We start from the raw sequence: 16,504 nt of genomic DNA on the forward strand, positions 1-16,504 counted from the left end.
TGGGGAGTGAGTTGGCGGATGTGGATGCCAAGCTGCTCTCCATCATCCTTCAGCAGTCTGGGCTAACTGGGGATGTCCCAGTGGAGTGGAGACTGGCAAACGTGACACCCGTCTCTAAAAAGAGCTGAAAAGATGATCCCGGTAGCTACAAGACCTATGGTCTCACCTTGGTACCATGGAAGGTTATGGAATGGACGATCTCGGGAGGTGTCGCAGATCAGTTAACGGTACGCTGGGGGGGGGGATGAGGCCCAGTCAGCATGGGATTACGAATGGTAGATCCTGTCTGACAAACCCGATTTCATCCTAGGAGAAGGTGCATCCCCCAGTGGTCTGTCCTGGGGCCGGTGCTCTTTAATATCATTATCAATGACATCTATGATGGAACTGAGTGCATCCTCAGCAAGTTTGCTGAGGACACTAAGCTGAGCAGTGCGGCTGAAACAATGGAAGGAAGAGGTGCCATTCAGAGGGACCTCAACTGACTTGAAAGGTGGGCCCGGGTGAATCTAATGAGGTTCAGCACAGTCACGTGCAAGGTTTTGCACTTGGGCCGGTGGAATCCTAGGGATATATGCAGACTGGAAGGAGCAACCCTTGAGAGTAGCCGTGCAGAGAAGGACCTGGGGATCCTGGTAGAAACTGAACATGAGCCAGCAGCGTACTCTTGCAGCGTGGAAAGCAAATGGTATCGGGGGCTCCATCAGAGGAGAGGTGGCCAGCAGGCACAGGGCGGTGATTGTGTCACTCTACTCTGCCTTTGAGAGGACCTTGGGGTCCCGGTGGGTTACAGGTTGGCCATGAGCCAGCAGTGTGCCCGTGCTGACAAGAAGGCCAGTGGGATCCTGGGCTGCATGAAAAAGAGCATGGCCAGCAGTTTGAGGGAGGTGGTCCTCCCCATCTCCTCTAGCCCTGGTGAGGCCGCATCTGGAGCACCGTGTCCTATTCTGGGCTCCTGAGCTCAACTAAGGCAGGGAACTTCTAGAGAGGGCACAGTGGAGGGCCACAAGGATGAGGAGGGGCGTGGAGCATCTCCCTTCTGAGGAAAGGCTGAGGGAGCTGGGCCAGTTGGGCCTGGAAGGCTGAGAGGGGATCTCCTCAGTGCTTATGAATATTCAACAGGCAGCAGTTGAGTGGGTGAGGCCAGGCTCTTTTCGCAGCTGCCCAGTAACAGAATGAAGGGCCAACGGGCACGCACAGGAGCGCTGGAAATGCCCTGCGAACAGGAGGAAATATTTCTTGACTGTGAAGGTATCAGAGAAGCGGAGCGGGCTGCCCGGAGAGGGTGCAGAGTCCCCTTCTGTGGGATTCAAGGCCTGAACAACAGTTAACGCGACTCTGCCCGGACGACTTCCGGGGCAGCCCACCACAGGGAACCTGCTTTAGCGGGGCTGCGGCCTGGACGGTCGTTCCGAGCTCCGTTCCGAGCCGTCTGTCCCAGCCTGCGCTTCTTTTGGGGGAGGCGCTCGGCACGGAGCAGCCGCGCTCCGCAGCGCAGCAAGGAATCGCCTCGCCTCGCCTCGCCTCGCCTCGCCTCGAGGGGTTCGCCCAGTCAGGGAGCCGTTGTCCTCCGCCTGGCAGCGCCGATCCGACGGGGCAGCCGCTGCGGAGCGCAGCGAGCAGGGTGAGCGTCCGGGGCGCGGGGAGGCAGTAGGCCGGGCCGGGAAGTGGAACGGCACGGCAGTTGGCGCGGGGCCTGGAATGTGCCCGCTAGTTAGTGGGCCTGTCGGCTGCGTGCCGGACAGCGTGCCTCAGCGGGGTGTCCAGCAGGCAGAAAGGCCCGGGGAGAAACAAAGAAAGAAGGAGAGTGGGGATTCAGAGACTCTGCGTGAAGAAGGGGCAGTCGAAGCGTGTGGCTGCAGCGAGTGCCTGCCTGAGTCTGATGGCGCCGGAGAAGGGAGGCAAGAGCCTGGGGCAATTTGCTCAGCACCTGGCATGATGGCTGCAGCTGGAAACTCAGCTGTCTCCGGTGGTAAAAGGATCCCAGTGCAGGAACTGGCTTCGTTAAATGAATTGTGAAGGGGGAAGGGGACAAAATGAGGGCCTCTGGGGCTGATCAGGTAGTTCGAGGGTACATATGGAACTTGGTGGATGACGAGAGTGGAGTCCAAAGGGATGGAAAAGGACTGAGGGATGCTGTTGCTCTAGGGGATACTAGATCTTCCAGAACAGCAGTGAGACAGGAAGCCCAGCTGAAGTGCCTTTGCACCAATGCACGCAGTGTGGGAAGTGAGGAGGTGGAAGTGCTGCTGCGCTTGAAAAGTGATGATCTTGTTGCTACTGCTGTTGACCACGCCTTGGTTGAGTGTGTGGTCTTGAGGAATGTGGGCCTGGCAAAGAGTGAGGTCAGGACCCTGAAGTTCGGAAGAGCAAACTTCAGGCTGTTTAAGGAATTGTTGGCTAAGGTCTCCTTGGTTGAAAGGCCATAGAGAGAGGGTGGAGATCAATGGTTCTGTGTCCTGTTGGTAACATGTCCAGGCTGGTAATGGGAAAATGGTTTTAAGTAGAGAGAGGGAAGATTTGGGTTGGATAGCAGGGAGGGAAGTTCTTTTCAGAGAAAGCAGTGAGGTGCTGGAGGAGGCTGCCCAGAGATGTTGTGGATGCCCCATCCCCGGAGGCGATCAAGGCCAGGCTGGATGGGGCCCTGGACTACCTGGTCTAGTGTTATATACGGGGGTTGGTAGCCGTGCCTGCAGCAGGGGGGTTGGAGCCTGAGGACCCTTTAGGTCCCTTCCAACCCAAGTCATGATTCTGTGATCCCCGTGCTATTCCCCTGTGGGCTACTTTTAAATTTGCAGTGGCACAACTTGACATCTTGTAGAGGGCAACAACATATATTTATTGAAGTGCATGGAAATTCTCACGAGCAGGAAGAACTACGTGCAGTTTCTGCCTGTTGGTGATTTCTGCAGGAACTGCCATTTGCAGTCCCTCACGTCTGCCTGAAGCGCTGGCTGACAGTAGGAAGACGGATACAGGAAAGCATTGGAAAAGTCTGGATACCTGGAGTGAGACATCTGATGTACAGAGCATCAAAAGTAGGAACCGAAAAAAGCGTCTTGTAGCTCCCAGCCTGTCCCCCTTCAGCAGGATCCCACCAAGCAGGCTGCTGGCAGGAGGTGTTCCGACCATGTAGGATCTTTCCCCTGCAGGCAGGAGGTGCAGAATCTGTTCCCTGTCAGGAACAGGGCTGTGCCTCAGAACATGGCGCCGCCTCCCCTGTGGTGACATCACTGACCACTGTGAAGTCACAAAGGGCCCTCAGCACAGAGGCAGTTTGTCCCCACGCCTTAGCCACTCTCGGACCTGACAGCGTAGCTGTTGGAGAGGGTTTGGCTCACTCCTTAGCGAGCTGTTGGAGAGGGTTTGGCTCACTCCTTAGCGAGCTGCGATTTTCACTCCTTTGCGATCCTGTGCTTCATTGAAATGGAGCAACGAGGTGAAGGCGAGCGTGGGGACTGGTAAGGATATGGTTCCTTCACGAGTTTTAAGGAAAAATCTGCTGCTCCGTTGCTGTCTTCAGAGCTGCAGAGATACTGCCTGCGTCGCGGTTCATCACCACGCTTCTCCTCCTTTGTAGGCCAGCTTTGGTTAGGGAAACAGTTTCCCTGGTGCTCTTCACCGTGGTTGTGGTGCCCTTCGGTGAGTCTCTCTGTAGAGCTCTGACTAGAGGATGCTTCTTTAGGAAGCCCCCAGTGGTTTGTTCTGCCCAGGGACAGGGGAGTGGGCAGCCCAAGGCAGAACGCCAAGTCTTTGTGCCGGCAATGTATTGAGAGCTTTGTGGAATTCCTGACAGGCGTTTACTGCCTTGGAAACGCTGTTGAAGGGGTCAGGACGGCGGCAGGACTGACTCCAAGGTAAAAAACAAAACAATCTCCCTTTGGCTAGACCGTTCTTGAGAGGAGCTCTGCCCCTTGTCTGTGACCACTTCTTACCCGAGTCACACTTCTATGGCACAGTGCCTGTGCTTCTCCCATTTCCCATTCTCCTCTCCCAGCTTTTCCTTCAAACCGCTACAGCTCCACGATCCCCCAGAGTTACCCAGGAAGCACCTTCTTGGTTGGAATCTCGTGGAGCTTGCCAACCAGCGTAGTCAAGTCTCAACTGAATCTTGGCTACCCTGTTTTCACGCGCAGTGAGGCTTGTTCGCTGCCTCACTGTGCCATGGCTTGTGAGAGGAGAGCCGTGTCCACTTCTCTCCATTACCTGCTGTCTCCAGGGTGGCGGTTGGTAATCTGGAAATGCTGAGCCGCGAGGAAGAGCAGAATAAGATCCAGCGGCAGCTTCATTTCCTGCAGTGGGGAGCAAGGGACATTACTGTGCGTGCTCTCCACGAGGCCTTCCGGAGAACTGAGCTCCCAGGCTTCACCGGCGAGGTAAGAGGACTGTCTGCCAGTGCTGCCTGTCTGTCGTGGGGCTTCCCGACAGGAAAAAGCCTTTCCTTTCCTGCCACATCCGTGTCTGGAGCACTGGAGTGAGCAGCCCCTCTCCATTCCCGTGTCTGATGTTCATAGTAGAGTTGTGGAGGTTCCCAGGCAACTTGCAGCCAAGTTTGCTTTGGCTGGCTTTGCAGGGAACCTGGGAGGCAACTCTTTTCCCCCTTCTTAATCCTTCTGACCAGCGCTCTCCTTTGTCTTCCTTCCCAGGCTGTTCAAGACATGATCAATCAAGTACTGGAGAAGCTGGAAGAAAGCCCATTCCGGATGCCGAATTATGCCAGCAAGACTTCAGGTGCCATTCCACTTTAGAAACCACCAGACCACAGAAGTTGATTCCAATGCACTTCTTGTCTGCTTTGACAGGATGGGCATTTGGGCAGCGGTGGGGGAGAGGGGGTGAGGAGTGAACGGCCGCTTTGAGCCCTGAGAGTGTGCTTGCAGAGAGAGTCTCCAGTGGGCTGGAGCACATCTGGAAAGCACTACTCCTACTTGGTGTTGTTTCTCACGCGATTGCTCAGCTGGCTGTCAGTTTATGCTGCCCTTTAGTATAGTTGAGTGAGTCTGTGCGTTGTGCTGCAGAGGGAAGTGGCAGGAGAGGAGGAGGGAACTATCCCTGTTGAGGATGTATGACTGCTTAGCAGCTTTTTCAAGAGGACAGTGCAAGGGCAGCCGGCATCTCTGTGCAGCTGTTTATGTGCAAAGCAAGGTCAGCAGGCCTTGATTCCTCCTGGCCTTGCTTGACAATGGGGCCCGTGTTTTGATTTGTAGGCGCTGCTATCGTTCGTTCCAAGACTTCACCCTCCTGGACTGGAAGTGGGAAAGTCTTTTGGCAGTCGTTGCTGGTGACACCTTATATGAGGGCTCCTGAGATTATTCTTGAGGTAAGAACACAGAGAAACGGGGGAAGAATGGTACGGGGTAGAGGAGACCAAAAGCCCTGCAGGGGATTGTCCTTACACTTGTCCTCACATCCCAGCTTGCCTTACCTATGGTCGTCTTGCAAGGCCCTAGTCCCCTCTTGTGTATCCCTGCTGAGAATTTCTTCTGCCAGACTGCCCCCAGTCCTTCTTGTGCAAGCTTCTGTCAGGCTGGCTTGCATGTCTTCCCAGCCATTGTGGAACTGTCAGGCTGGCATTGAAGGGGAACCCGTAAGGTGCCACGGGAGATTTGGGGTGTGAGATCGCTGGGGCTCTCAGTGGACCCAGGTGGGCACAGAGGGCGTGCGCTGCAGGAGGGCCCCATGTTGTGTTTGCCAGCGTATCGTGTCACTGCTCACAAGCTACCTAACAAATCGGAGCCCCGGCTGGTGCTGGTGCAGAGAGGTGGGAATTGATGAGGGGGAGCGATTGCTTCCCCTTGCAGGAAAGGCTCGTGCAGGCCAGCCCTTCTTTGTCCTGGCAGGTGCCCCTCAACCACTGCAGCCCCTCCTTGTTTTTGGCAAGCTGCTCCGCAAAAGAAGGAGCCTGAGAGCTTCTGCGAGTTGTGCACCCAGCTCACTGTCGTGCACTTATTAATGTGCTTCGGAGCAGAGCTGATGGGCCGATACAACTCCAGAGCCTCTGATGCTGGAGCAGGAACTCCAGTCAGGACTCTCTTTCACACGTGAACACTGTTCCTTCTTCTCTTTCTAGCCTGACAATCATCCAGGAAACTGCTGGCCCTTCCCAGGAAGCCAAGGGCACGTTGTCATCAAGTTGCCCATGGCCATCTTTCCCACAGCAGTTACCTTAAACCACGGAATTCCAGCAGCGGCGTACCGTGCAGACAGCATCTCCAGTGCTCCCAAGGACTTTGCTGTCTATGTAAGTGATACCCTTGGGCTGTGGGGGTTCTGCTTAGCATTTGAGGTGGACGGTGGTAGCAGCTCCAAGAGCGCTGCGGCATGCAGTCCTTCCCTGCCTTGGGGGAGAAAGAAGTTCCTCAGAGTTGCTCCATTTCCACAGCATTCCTTTTCTGTCCAGCGTAGCGCAGCAAAGAAGGTTTCCCACTCCTGGGGCGAGTTGGTAGTTTGAGAGGCGGAGGGAAAGGGAAATGGCACAGTGGATGGTCCCAGACCACCTCTGCTTCCAGTCCCTGCGGGGCTCTGTGATCATTGTCCGGCAGCGCATCCCATTGTTCTGTTTTCTCCACCCCTGTCTTCCTGTAGGGCCTGAAAGCAGAAGATGATGAGGAAGGAATTTTCCTGGGAGAGTTCACCTTTGTTCCAGGCCAGGCTCCCAGTCAGACCTTCCAACTGAAGGTACGTCATCTAAGAGGGACGTGAAGCGTGGGAGAGGAGAACCAGGTTGGCTGGGCAGAAGCTTCCAAGCCAGAGGTGTATGAGGGCCTTCTGGCATTTCTTCTGCTGCCACTCCCTACCTGCGTATGCCCGGAGTGCCGTGCTGGTTTTGCTTCCATGTTGTTTTTAAGCTTGCGAGCTACTACAGCTTTTAGCACAGCTAAGCTTCAGCTGCACTTGCAGCAGAAACCACCGTGACCAAGTGGCTTGCGATTGCACAGAAGTAGGCACCTCTCGATGTATGCGATACTGTTGGTGTGCTACTTTCACACTGGGGATGTGTGGCTTTCCAAGGGTCTTGTTGTTGCCGGTAACAGGCAGCGTAAGGGAGGCCATTCTGCCTGGGTGACTTGTTACAGAAGCTAATGAGTGTCCCATCCCTCCGTTTTGTGTGCATGCACACACACTCAAAGCAAGTGCAAAGAACTTGGCTGCGTATTTGCTGCAGCTTTTGGTAGCTGTTTGTTTCCTTAAAACTCATGTGGCCAAAGAGGTGGAGCAGGGTAAGACTGTGCTATGGGAGCACATCAGCGTGTCAAAGAACTAGGAGGGCAGCCTGAAGTAAGATGTTGCGCGACTGTGTCGCTCCCGCATTGTCAGTGGTCAAAGGGCAGAGAGGAAAACGCATTTCATTTCTTTTTCTCATTGCAGAACGAGCTCTCTGGGTTCATCAGTTATGTGAAGCTGCAAGTGCTGAGCAACTGGGGCCACCCAGAGTACACCTGTCTGTATCAGTTCAGACTCCACGGCGATCCAGCCCGTGACGACGATGCCAGGGGAAAACTATCTGGCTAGGGGAAATTGATTTGGCTTGGGGAAATTGATTTGGCTTGGGGAAATTGATTTGGCTTGGGGAAATCTATTTGGCTTATCTCAAAATAAATTAAACAAATAAAAAATTAAACATTTTCCATGTTGAATCTCTTTTGTCCATCGGAGTAACTGTTAAGAGATCTCCCAGACTTTATCTCGACCCACGTGCTTTTTCATCCCCTTTTCTCTTGCTCTCCTTCTGGGTAGGAAGAGCAAGCAAGCGACTGGGTGGGAGTTGGCAGAGTGATCTCCACGTGCTGGTTTTTTTGGTCCTCACTGAACCACGGGTGGGAGTCAGCAGAACTGGTACCCCCTTGGACTTCCAGGGGGCAGAGCTTGTCCTCTTTCAGATTGTGGTTGAGAGGGTCCCTGGGTAGGCAGTTGTGGAGGGCATGGGAGCCCAGGATGGCTGGGAATACTTTTAGGAAGTTATTTTAGAGGGACAGGAGCTGACCGTCACCATATCACAGAAGATGCGCCAACGGGCAAGGAGGCCGGTCAGGCAGAACGGTGAATTCTGACTGGAAGTCCGGGACAACAGGAAAGTTTATGGTATTTGGAAGAATGGGCAAGCTACTTACAACTATTCCAAGTCCATAGTGAAGCTGTGCAGGGAGAAAATTAGAAAAGCAAAAGCCCAGCTAGAACTGAACTTGGCCTCTTAGGGGAAGGACAACAGTAAATATTTCCAAAAATACGTCAACGGCAGGAGGAGGGCTATGGAGAATCTCCATCCCCTGCTGGATGATGCTGAGGGCAACGCGGTGGCAAGGATCATGATAAGGCTGAGGATCTTAATGCCTTCTTTGCCTCGGTCTTTAATTGCAAGACTCGTTACTTCCCGGGAACAGCTCCTTGCGCTGGTAGATAGGGAGGGGGGACAGAATAGGCCTTGCATAATCCACAGTGAGATGGTTTGGGGCCTGTTCTGAAAGCTGGATGTTCAGAAGTCCATGGGCCCAGATGGACTGCACCCTACAGTGGGGAGTGAGTTGGCGGATGTGGATGCCAAGCTGCTCTCCATCATCCTTCAGCAGTCTGGGCTAACTGGGGATGTCCCAGTGGAGTGGAGACTGGCAAACGTGACACCCGTCTCTAAAAAGAGCTGAAAAGATGATCCCGGTAGCTACAAGACCTATGGTCTCACCTTGGTACCATGGAAGGTTATGGAATGGACGATCTCGGGAGGTGTCGCAGATCAGTTAACGGTACGCTGGGGGGGGGGATGAGGCCCAGTCAGCATGGGATTACGAATGGTAGATCCTGTCTGACAAACCCGATTTCATCCTAGGAGAAGGTGCATCCCCCAGTGGTCTGTCCTGGGGCCGGTGCTCTTTAATATCATTATCAATGACATCTATGATGGAACTGAGTGCATCCTCAGCAAGTTTGCTGAGGACACTAAGCTGAGCAGTGCGGCTGAAACAATGGAAGGAAGAGGTGCCATTCAGAGGGACCTCAACTGACTTGAAAGGTGGGCCCGGGTGAATCTAATGAGGTTCAGCACAGTCACGTGCAAGGTTTTGCACTTGGGCCGGTGGAATCCTAGGGATATATGCAGACTGGAAGGAGCAACCCTTGAGAGTAGCCGTGCAGAGAAGGACCTGGGGATCCTGGTAGAAACTGAACATGAGCCAGCAGCGTACTCTTGCAGCGTGGAAAGCAAATGGTATCGGGGGCTCCATCAGAGGAGAGGTGGCCAGCAGGCACAGGGCGGTGATTGTGTCACTCTACTCTGCCTTTGAGAGGACCTTGGGGTCCCGGTGGGTTACAGGTTGGCCATGAGCCAGCAGTGTGCCCGTGCTGACAAGAAGGCCAGTGGGATCCTGGGCTGCATGAAAAAGAGCATGGCCAGCAGTTTGAGGGAGGTGGTCCTCCCCATCTCCTCTAGCCCTGGTGAGGCCGCATCTGGAGCACCGTGTCCTATTCTGGGCTCCTGAGCTCAACTAAGGCAGGGAACTTCTAGAGAGGGCACAGTGGAGGGCCACAAGGATGAGGAGGGGCGTGGAGCATCTCCCTTCTGAGGAAAGGCTGAGGGAGCTGGGCCAGTTGGGCCTGGAAGGCTGAGAGGGGATCTCCTCAGTGCTTATGAATATTCAACAGGCAGCAGTTGAGTGGGTGAGGCCAGGCTCTTTTCGCAGCTGCCCAGTAACAGAATGAAGGGCCAACGGGCACGCACAGGAGCGCTGGAAATGCCCTGCGAACAGGAGGAAATATTTCTTGACTGTGAAGGTATCAGAGAAGCGGAGCGGGCTGCCCGGAGAGGGTGCAGAGTCCCCTTCTGTGGGATTCAAGGCCTGAACAACAGTTAACGCGACTCTGCCCGGACGACTTCCGGGGCAGCCCACCACAGGGAACCTGCTTTAGCGGGGCTGCGGCCTGGACGGTCGTTCCGAGCTCCGTTCCGAGCCGTCTGTCCCAGCCTGCGCTTCTTTTGGGGGAGGCGCTCGGCACGGAGCAGCCGCGCTCCGCAGCGCAGCAAGGAATCGCCTCGCCTCGCCTCGCCTCGCCTCGCCTCGCCTCGCCTCGAGGGGTTCGCCCAGTCAGGGAGCCGTTGTCCTCCGCCTGGCAGCGCCGATCCGACGGGGCAGCCGCTGCGGAGCGCAGCGAGCAGGGTGAGCGTCCGGGGCGCGGGGAGGCAGTAGGCCGGGCCGGGAAGTGGAACGGCACGGCAGTTGGCGCGGGGCCTGGAATGTGCCCGCTAGTTAGTGGGCCTGTCGGCTGCGTGCCGGACAGCGTGCCTCAGCGGGGTGTCCAGCAGGCAGAAAGGCCCGGGGAGAAACAAAGAAAGAAGGAGAGTGGGGATTCAGAGACTCTGCGTGAAGAAGGGGCAGTCGAAGCGTGTGGCTGCAGCGAGTGCCTGCCTGAGTCTGATGGCGCCGGAGAAGGGAGGCAAGAGCCTGGGGCAATTTGCTCAGCACCTGGCATGATGGCTGCAGCTGGAAACTCAGCTGTCTCCGGTGGTAAAAGGATCCCAGTGCAGGAACTGGCTTCGTTAAATGAATTGTGAAGGGGGAAGGGGACAAAATGAGGGCCTCTGGGGCTGATCAGGTAGTTCGAGGGTACATATGGAACTTGGTGGATGACGAGAGTGGAGTCCAAAGGGATGGAAAAGGACTGAGGGATGCTGTTGCTCTAGGGGATACTAGATCTTCCAGAACAGCAGTGAGACAGGAAGCCCAGCTGAAGTGCCTTTGCACCAATGCACGCAGTGTGGGAAGTGAGGAGGTGGAAGTGCTGCTGCGCTTGAAAAGTGATGATCTTGTTGCTACTGCTGTTGACCACGCCTTGGTTGAGTGTGTGGTCTTGAGGAATGTGGGCCTGGCAAAGAGTGAGGTCAGGACCCTGAAGTTCGGAAGAGCAAACTTCAGGCTGTTTAAGGAATTGTTGGCTAAGGTCTCCTTGGTTGAAAGGCCATAGAGAGAGGGTGGAGATCAATGGTTCTGTGTCCTGTTGGTAACATGTCCAGGCTGGTAATGGGAAAATGGTTTTAAGTAGAGAGAGGGAAGATTTGGGTTGGATAGCAGGGAGGGAAGTTCTTTTCAGAGAAAGCAGTGAGGTGCTGGAGGAGGCTGCCCAGAGATGTTGTGGATGCCCCATCCCCGGAGGCGATCAAGGCCAGGCTGGATGGGGCCCTGGACTACCTGGTCTAGTGTTATATACGGGGGTTGGTAGCCGTGCCTGCAGCAGGGGGGTTGGAGCCTGAGGACCCTTTAGGTCCCTTCCAACCCAAGTCATGATTCTGTGATCCCCGTGCTATTCCCCTGTGGGCTACTTTTAAATTTGCAGTGGCACAACTTGACATCTTGTAGAGGGCAACAACATATATTTATTGAAGTGCATGGAAATTCTCACGAGCAGGAAGAACTACGTGCAGTTTCTGCCTGTTGGTGATTTCTGCAGGAACTGCCATTTGCAGTCCCTCACGTCTGCCTGAAGCGCTGGCTGACAGTAGGAAGACGGATACAGGAAAGCATTGGAAAAGTCTGGATACCTGGAGTGAGACATCTGATGTACAGAGCATCAAAAGTAGGAACCGAAAAAAGCGTCTTGTAGCTCCCAGCCTGTCCCCCTTCAGCAGGATCCCACCAAGCAGGCTGCTGGCAGGAGGTGTTCCGACCATGTAGGATCTTTCCCCTGCAGGCAGGAGGTGCAGAATCTGTTCCCTGTCAGGAACAGGGCTGTGCCTCAGAACATGGCGCCGCCTCCCCTGTGGTGACATCACTGACCACTGTGAAGTCACAAAGGGCCCTCAGCACAGAGGCAGTTTGTCCCCACGCCTTAGCCACTCTCGGACCTGACAGCGTAGCTGTTGGAGAGGGTTTGGCTCACTCCTTAGCGAGCTGTTGGAGAGGGTTTGGCTCACTCCTTAGCGAGCTGCGATTTTCACTCCTTTGCGATCCTGTGCTTCATTGAAATGGAGCAACGAGGTGAAGGCGAGCGTGGGGACTGGTAAGGATATGGTTCCTTCACGAGTTTTAAGGAAAAATCTGCTGCTCCGTTGCTGTCTTCAGAGCTGCAGAGATACTGCCTGCGTCGCGGTTCATCACCACGCTTCTCCTCCTTTGTAGGCCAGCTTTGGTTAGGGAAACAGTTTCCCTGGTGCTCTTCACCGTGGTTGTGGTGCCCTTCGGTGAGTCTCTCTGTAGAGCTCTGACTAGAGGATGCTTCTTTAGGAAGCCCCCAGTGGTTTGTTCTGCCCAGGGACAGGGGAGTGGGCAGCCCAAGGCAGAACGCCAAGTCTTTGTGCCGGCAATGTATTGAGAGCTTTGTGGAATTCCTGACAGGCGTTTACTGCCTTGGAAACGCTGTTGAAGGGGTCAGGACGGCGGCAGGACTGACTCCAAGGTAAAAAACAAAACAATCTCCCTTTGGCTAGACCGTTCTTGAGAGGAGCTCTGCCCCTTGTCTGTGACCACTTCTTACCCGAGTCACACTTCTATGGCACAGTGCCTGTGCTTCTCCCATTTCCCATTCTCCTCTCCCAGCTTTTCCTTCAAACCGCTACAGCTCCACGATCCCCCAGAGTTACCCAGGAAGCACCTTCTTGGTTGGAATCTCGTGGAGCTTGCCAACCAGCGTAGTCAAGTCTCAACTGAATCTTGGCTACCCTGTTGTCATGCGCAGTGAGGCTTGTTCGCTGCCTCACTGTGCCATGGCTTGTGAGAGGAGAGCCGTGTCCACTTCTCTCCATTACCTGCTGTCTCCAGGGTGGCGGTTGGTAATCTGGAAATGCTGAGCCGCGAGGAAGAGCAGAATAAGATCCAGCGGCAGCTTCATTTCCTGCAGTGGGGAGCAAGGGACATTACTGTGCGTGCTCTCCACGAGGCCTTCCGGAGAACTGAGCTCCCAGGCTTCACCGGCGAGGTAAGAGGACTGTCTGCCAGTGCTGCCTGTCTGTCATGGGGCTTCCCGACAGGAAAAAGCCTTTCCTTTCCTGCCACATCCGTGTCTGGAGCACTGGAGTGAGCAGCCCCTCTCCATTCCCGTGTCTGATGTTCATAGTAGAGTTGTGGAGGTTCCCAGGCAACTTGCAGCCAAGTTTGCTTTGGCTGGCTTTGCAGGGAACCTGGGAGGCAACTCTTTTCCCCCTTCTTAATCCTTCTGACCAGCGCTCTCCTTTGTCTTCCTTCCCAGGCTGTTCAAGACATGATCAATCAAGTACTGGAGAAGCTGGAAGAAAGCCCATTCCGGATGCCGAATTATGCCAGCAAGACTTCAGGTGCCATTCCACTTTAGAAACCACCAGACCACAGAAGTTGATTCCAATGCACTTCTTGTCTGCTTTGACAGGATGGGCATTTGGGCAGCGGTGGGGGTGAGGGGGTGAGGAGTGAACGGCCGCTTTGAGCCCTGAGAGTGTGCTTGCAGAGAGAGTCTCCAGTGGGCTGGAGCACATCTGGAAAGCACTACTCCTACTTGGTGTTGTTTCTCACGCGATTGCTCAGCTGGCTGTCAGTTTATGCTGCCCTTTAGTATAGTTGAGTGAGTCTGTGCGTTGTGCTGCAGAGGGAAGTGGCAGGAGAGGAGGAGGGAACTATCCCTGTTGAGGATGTATGACTGCTTAGCAGCTTTTTCAAGAGGACAGTGCAAGGGCAGCCGGCATCTCTGTGCAGCTGTTTATGTGCAAAGCAAGGTCAGCAGGCCTTGATTCCTCCTGGCCTTGCTTGACAATGGGGCCCGTGTTTTGATTTGTAGGCGCTGCTATCGTTCATTCCAAGACTTCACCCTCCTGGACTGGAAGTGGGAAAGTCTTTTGGCAGTCGTTGCTGGTGACACCTTATATGAGGGCTCCTGAGATTATTCTTGAGGTAAGAACACAGAGAAACGGGGGAAGAATGGTACGGGGTAGAGGAGACCAAAAGCCCTGCAGGGGATTGTCCTTACACTTGTCCTCACATCCCAGCTTGCCTTACCTATGGTCGTCTTGCAAGGCCCTAGTCCCCTCTTGTGTATCCCTGCTGAGAATTTCTTCTGCCAGACTGCCCCCAGTCCTTCTTGTGCAAGCTTCTGTCAGGCTGGCTTGCATGTCTTCCCAGCCATTGTGGAACTGTCAGGCTGGCATTGAAGGGGAACCCGTAAGGTGCCACGGGAGATTTGGGGTGTGAGATCGCTGGGGCTCTCAGTGGACCCAGGTGGGCACAGAGGGCGTGCGCTGCAGGAGGGCCCCATGTTGTGTTTGCCAGCGTATCGTGTCACTGCTCACAAGCTACCTAACAAATCGGAGCCCCGGCTGGTGCTGGTGCAGAGAGGTGGGAATTGATGAGGGGGAGCGATTGCTTCCCCTTGCAGGAAAGGCTCGTGCAGGCCAGCCCTTCTTTGTCCTGGCAGGTGCCCCTCAACCACTGCAGCCCCTCCTTGTTTTTGGCAAGCTGCTCCGCAAAAGAAGGAGCCTGAGAGCTTCTGCGAGTTGTGCACCCAGCTCACTGTCGTGCACTTATTAATGTGCTTCGGAGCAGAGCTGATGGGCCGATACAACTCCAGAGCCTCTGATGCTGGAGCAGGAACTCCAGTCAGGACTCTCTTTCACACGTGAACACTGTTCCTTCTTCTCTTTCTAGCCTGACAATCATCCAGGAAACTGCTGGCCCTTCCCAGGAAGCCAAGGGCACGTTGTCATCAAGTTGCCCATGGCCATCTTTCCCACAGCAGTTACCTTAAACCACGGAATTCCAGCAGCGGCGTACCGTGCAGACAGCATCTCCAGTGCTCCCAAGGACTTTGCTGTCTATGTAAGTGATACCCTTGGGCTGTGGGGGTTCTGCTTAGCATTTGAGGTGGACGGTGGTAGCAGCTCCAAGAGCGCTGCGGCATGCAGTCCTTCCCTGCCTTGGGGGAGAAAGAAGTTCCTCAGAGTTGCTCCATTTCCACAGCATTCCTTTTCTGTCCAGCGTAGCGCAGCAAAGAAGGTTTCCCACTCCTGGGGCGAGTTGGTAGTTTGAGAGGCGGAGGGAAAGGGAAATGGCACAGTGGATGGTCCCAGACCACCTCTGCTTCCAGTCCCTGCGGGGCTCTGTGATCATTGTCCGGCAGCGCATCCCATTGTTCTGTTTTCTCCACCCCTGTCTTCCTGTAGGGCCTGAAAGCAGAAGATGATGAGGAAGGAATTTTCCTGGGAGAGTTCACCTTTGTTCCAGGCCAGGCTCCCAGTCAGACCTTCCAACTGAAGGTACGTCATCTAAGAGGGACGTGAAGCGTGGGAGAGGAGAACCAGGTTGGCTGGGCAGAAGCTTCCAAGCCAGAGGTGTATGAGGGCCTTCTGGCATTTCTTCTGCTGCCACTCCCTACCTGCGTATGCCCGGAGTGCCGTGCTGGTTTTGCTTCCATGTTGTTTTTAAGCTTGCGAGCTACTACAGCTTTTAGCACAGCTAAGCTTCAGCTGCACTTGCAGCAGAAACCACCGTGACCAAGTGGCTTGCGATTGCACAGAAGTAGGCACCTCTCGATGTATGCGATACTGTTGGTGTGCTACTTTCACACTGGGGATGTGTGGCTTTCCAAGGGTCTTGTTGTTGCCGGTAACAGGCAGCGTAAGGGAGGCCATTCTGCCTGGGTGACTTGTTACAGAAGCTAATGAGTGTCCCATCCCTCCGTTTTGTGTGCATGCACACACACTCAAAGCAAGTGCAAAGAACTTGCCTGCGTATTTGCTGCAGCTTTTGGTAGCTGTTTGTTTCCTTAAAACTCCTGTGGCCAAAGAGGTGGAGCAGGGTAAGACTGTGCTATGGGAGCACATCAGCGTGTCAAAGAACTAGGAGGGCAGCCTGAAGTAAGATGTTGCGCGACTGTGTCGCTCCCGCATTGTCAGTGGTCAAAGGGCAGAGAGGAAAACGCATTTCATTTCTTTTTCTCATTGCAGAATGAGCTCTCTGGGTTCATCAGTTATGTGAAGCTGCAAGTGCTGAGCAACTGGGGCCACCCAGAGTACACCTGTCTGTATCAGTTCAGACTCCACGGCGATCCAGCCCGTGACGACGATGCCAGGGGAAAACTATCTGGCTAGGGGAAATTGATTTGGCTTGGGGAAATTGATTTGGCTTGGGGAAATTGATTTGGCTTGGGGAAATCTATTTGGCTTATCTCAAAATAAATTAAACAAATAAAAAATTAAACATTTTCCATGTTGAATCTCTTTTGTCCATCGGAGTAACTGTTAAGAGATCTCCCAGACTTTATCTCGACCCACGTGCTTTTTCATCCCCTTTTCTCTTGCTCTCCTTCTGGGTAGGAAGAGCAAGCAAGCGACTGGGTGGGAGTTGGCAGAGTGATCTCCACGTGCTGGTTTTTTTGGTCCTCACTGAACCACGGGTGGGAGTCAGCAGAACTGGTACCCCCTTGGACTTCCAGGGGGCAGAGCTTGTCCTCTTTCAGATTGTGGTTGAGAGGGTCCCTGGGTAGGCAGTTGTGGAGGGCATGGGAGCCCAGGATGGCTGGGAATACTTTTAGGAAGTTATTTTAGAGGGACAGGAGCTGA

The 16,504-nt window shown here is 54.5% G+C and overlaps 2 protein-coding genes across 2 annotated transcripts; both read left to right on the forward strand.

The window, feature by feature from the left end:
- The first annotated feature begins 175 nt into the window (after nucleotides 1–175).
- LOC146762021 (SUN domain-containing protein 2-like) lies at nucleotides 176–7,625 on the forward strand. Its single transcript, XM_085539238.1, has 11 exons — nucleotides 176–227; nucleotides 674–793; nucleotides 1,363–1,624; nucleotides 3,581–3,642; nucleotides 3,797–3,857; nucleotides 4,220–4,376; nucleotides 4,647–4,731; nucleotides 5,208–5,320; nucleotides 6,071–6,241; nucleotides 6,586–6,678; nucleotides 7,369–7,625. Exons 1-11 carry the CDS (start codon nucleotides 176–178, stop codon nucleotides 7,510–7,512), a joined length of 1,320 nt encoding a protein of 439 aa, XP_085395364.1. The 3' UTR covers nucleotides 7,513–7,625.
- Nucleotides 7,626–8,686: 1,061 nt separating this feature from the next.
- On the forward strand, nucleotides 8,687–16,147 carry LOC146762022 (SUN domain-containing protein 2-like). The gene is made up of 12 exons (XM_085539239.1): nucleotides 8,687–8,738; nucleotides 9,185–9,293; nucleotides 9,738–9,813; nucleotides 9,898–10,145; nucleotides 12,102–12,163; nucleotides 12,318–12,378; nucleotides 12,741–12,897; nucleotides 13,168–13,252; nucleotides 13,729–13,841; nucleotides 14,592–14,762; nucleotides 15,107–15,199; nucleotides 15,890–16,147. Exons 1-12 carry the CDS (start codon nucleotides 8,687–8,689, stop codon nucleotides 16,031–16,033), a joined length of 1,371 nt encoding a protein of 456 aa, XP_085395365.1. The 3' UTR covers nucleotides 16,034–16,147.
- The last annotated feature ends 357 nt before the right edge of the window (nucleotides 16,148–16,504 follow it).

This window comes from Coturnix japonica, chromosome 2 (assembly GCF_054131305.1).
Source record: "Coturnix japonica strain WE chromosome 2, WE-NBRP24, whole genome shotgun sequence".
Classification (NCBI taxonomy): Eukaryota; Metazoa; Chordata; class Aves; order Galliformes; family Phasianidae; genus Coturnix; species Coturnix japonica.

Coding starts and splice junctions, on each gene's coding strand:
- LOC146762022 (XM_085539239.1), top strand. CDS start 8,687: ATGGAAGGTTATGGAATGGACGATCTCGGGAGGTGTCGCAGATCAGTT. Junction 9,294..9,737: donor GAGAGGACCTTGGGGTCCCG/GTGGGTTACAGG, acceptor CCCTGCGAACAG/GAGGAAATATTTCTTGACTG. Junction 12,898..13,167: donor TCCCAGGCTTCACCGGCGAG/GTAAGAGGACTG, acceptor CTTCCTTCCCAG/GCTGTTCAAGACATGATCAA.
- LOC146762021 (XM_085539238.1), top strand. CDS start 176: ATGGAAGGTTATGGAATGGACGATCTCGGGAGGTGTCGCAGATCAGTT. Junction 4,377..4,646: donor TCCCAGGCTTCACCGGCGAG/GTAAGAGGACTG, acceptor CTTCCTTCCCAG/GCTGTTCAAGACATGATCAA. Junction 6,242..6,585: donor CCAAGGACTTTGCTGTCTAT/GTAAGTGATACC, acceptor GTCTTCCTGTAG/GGCCTGAAAGCAGAAGATGA.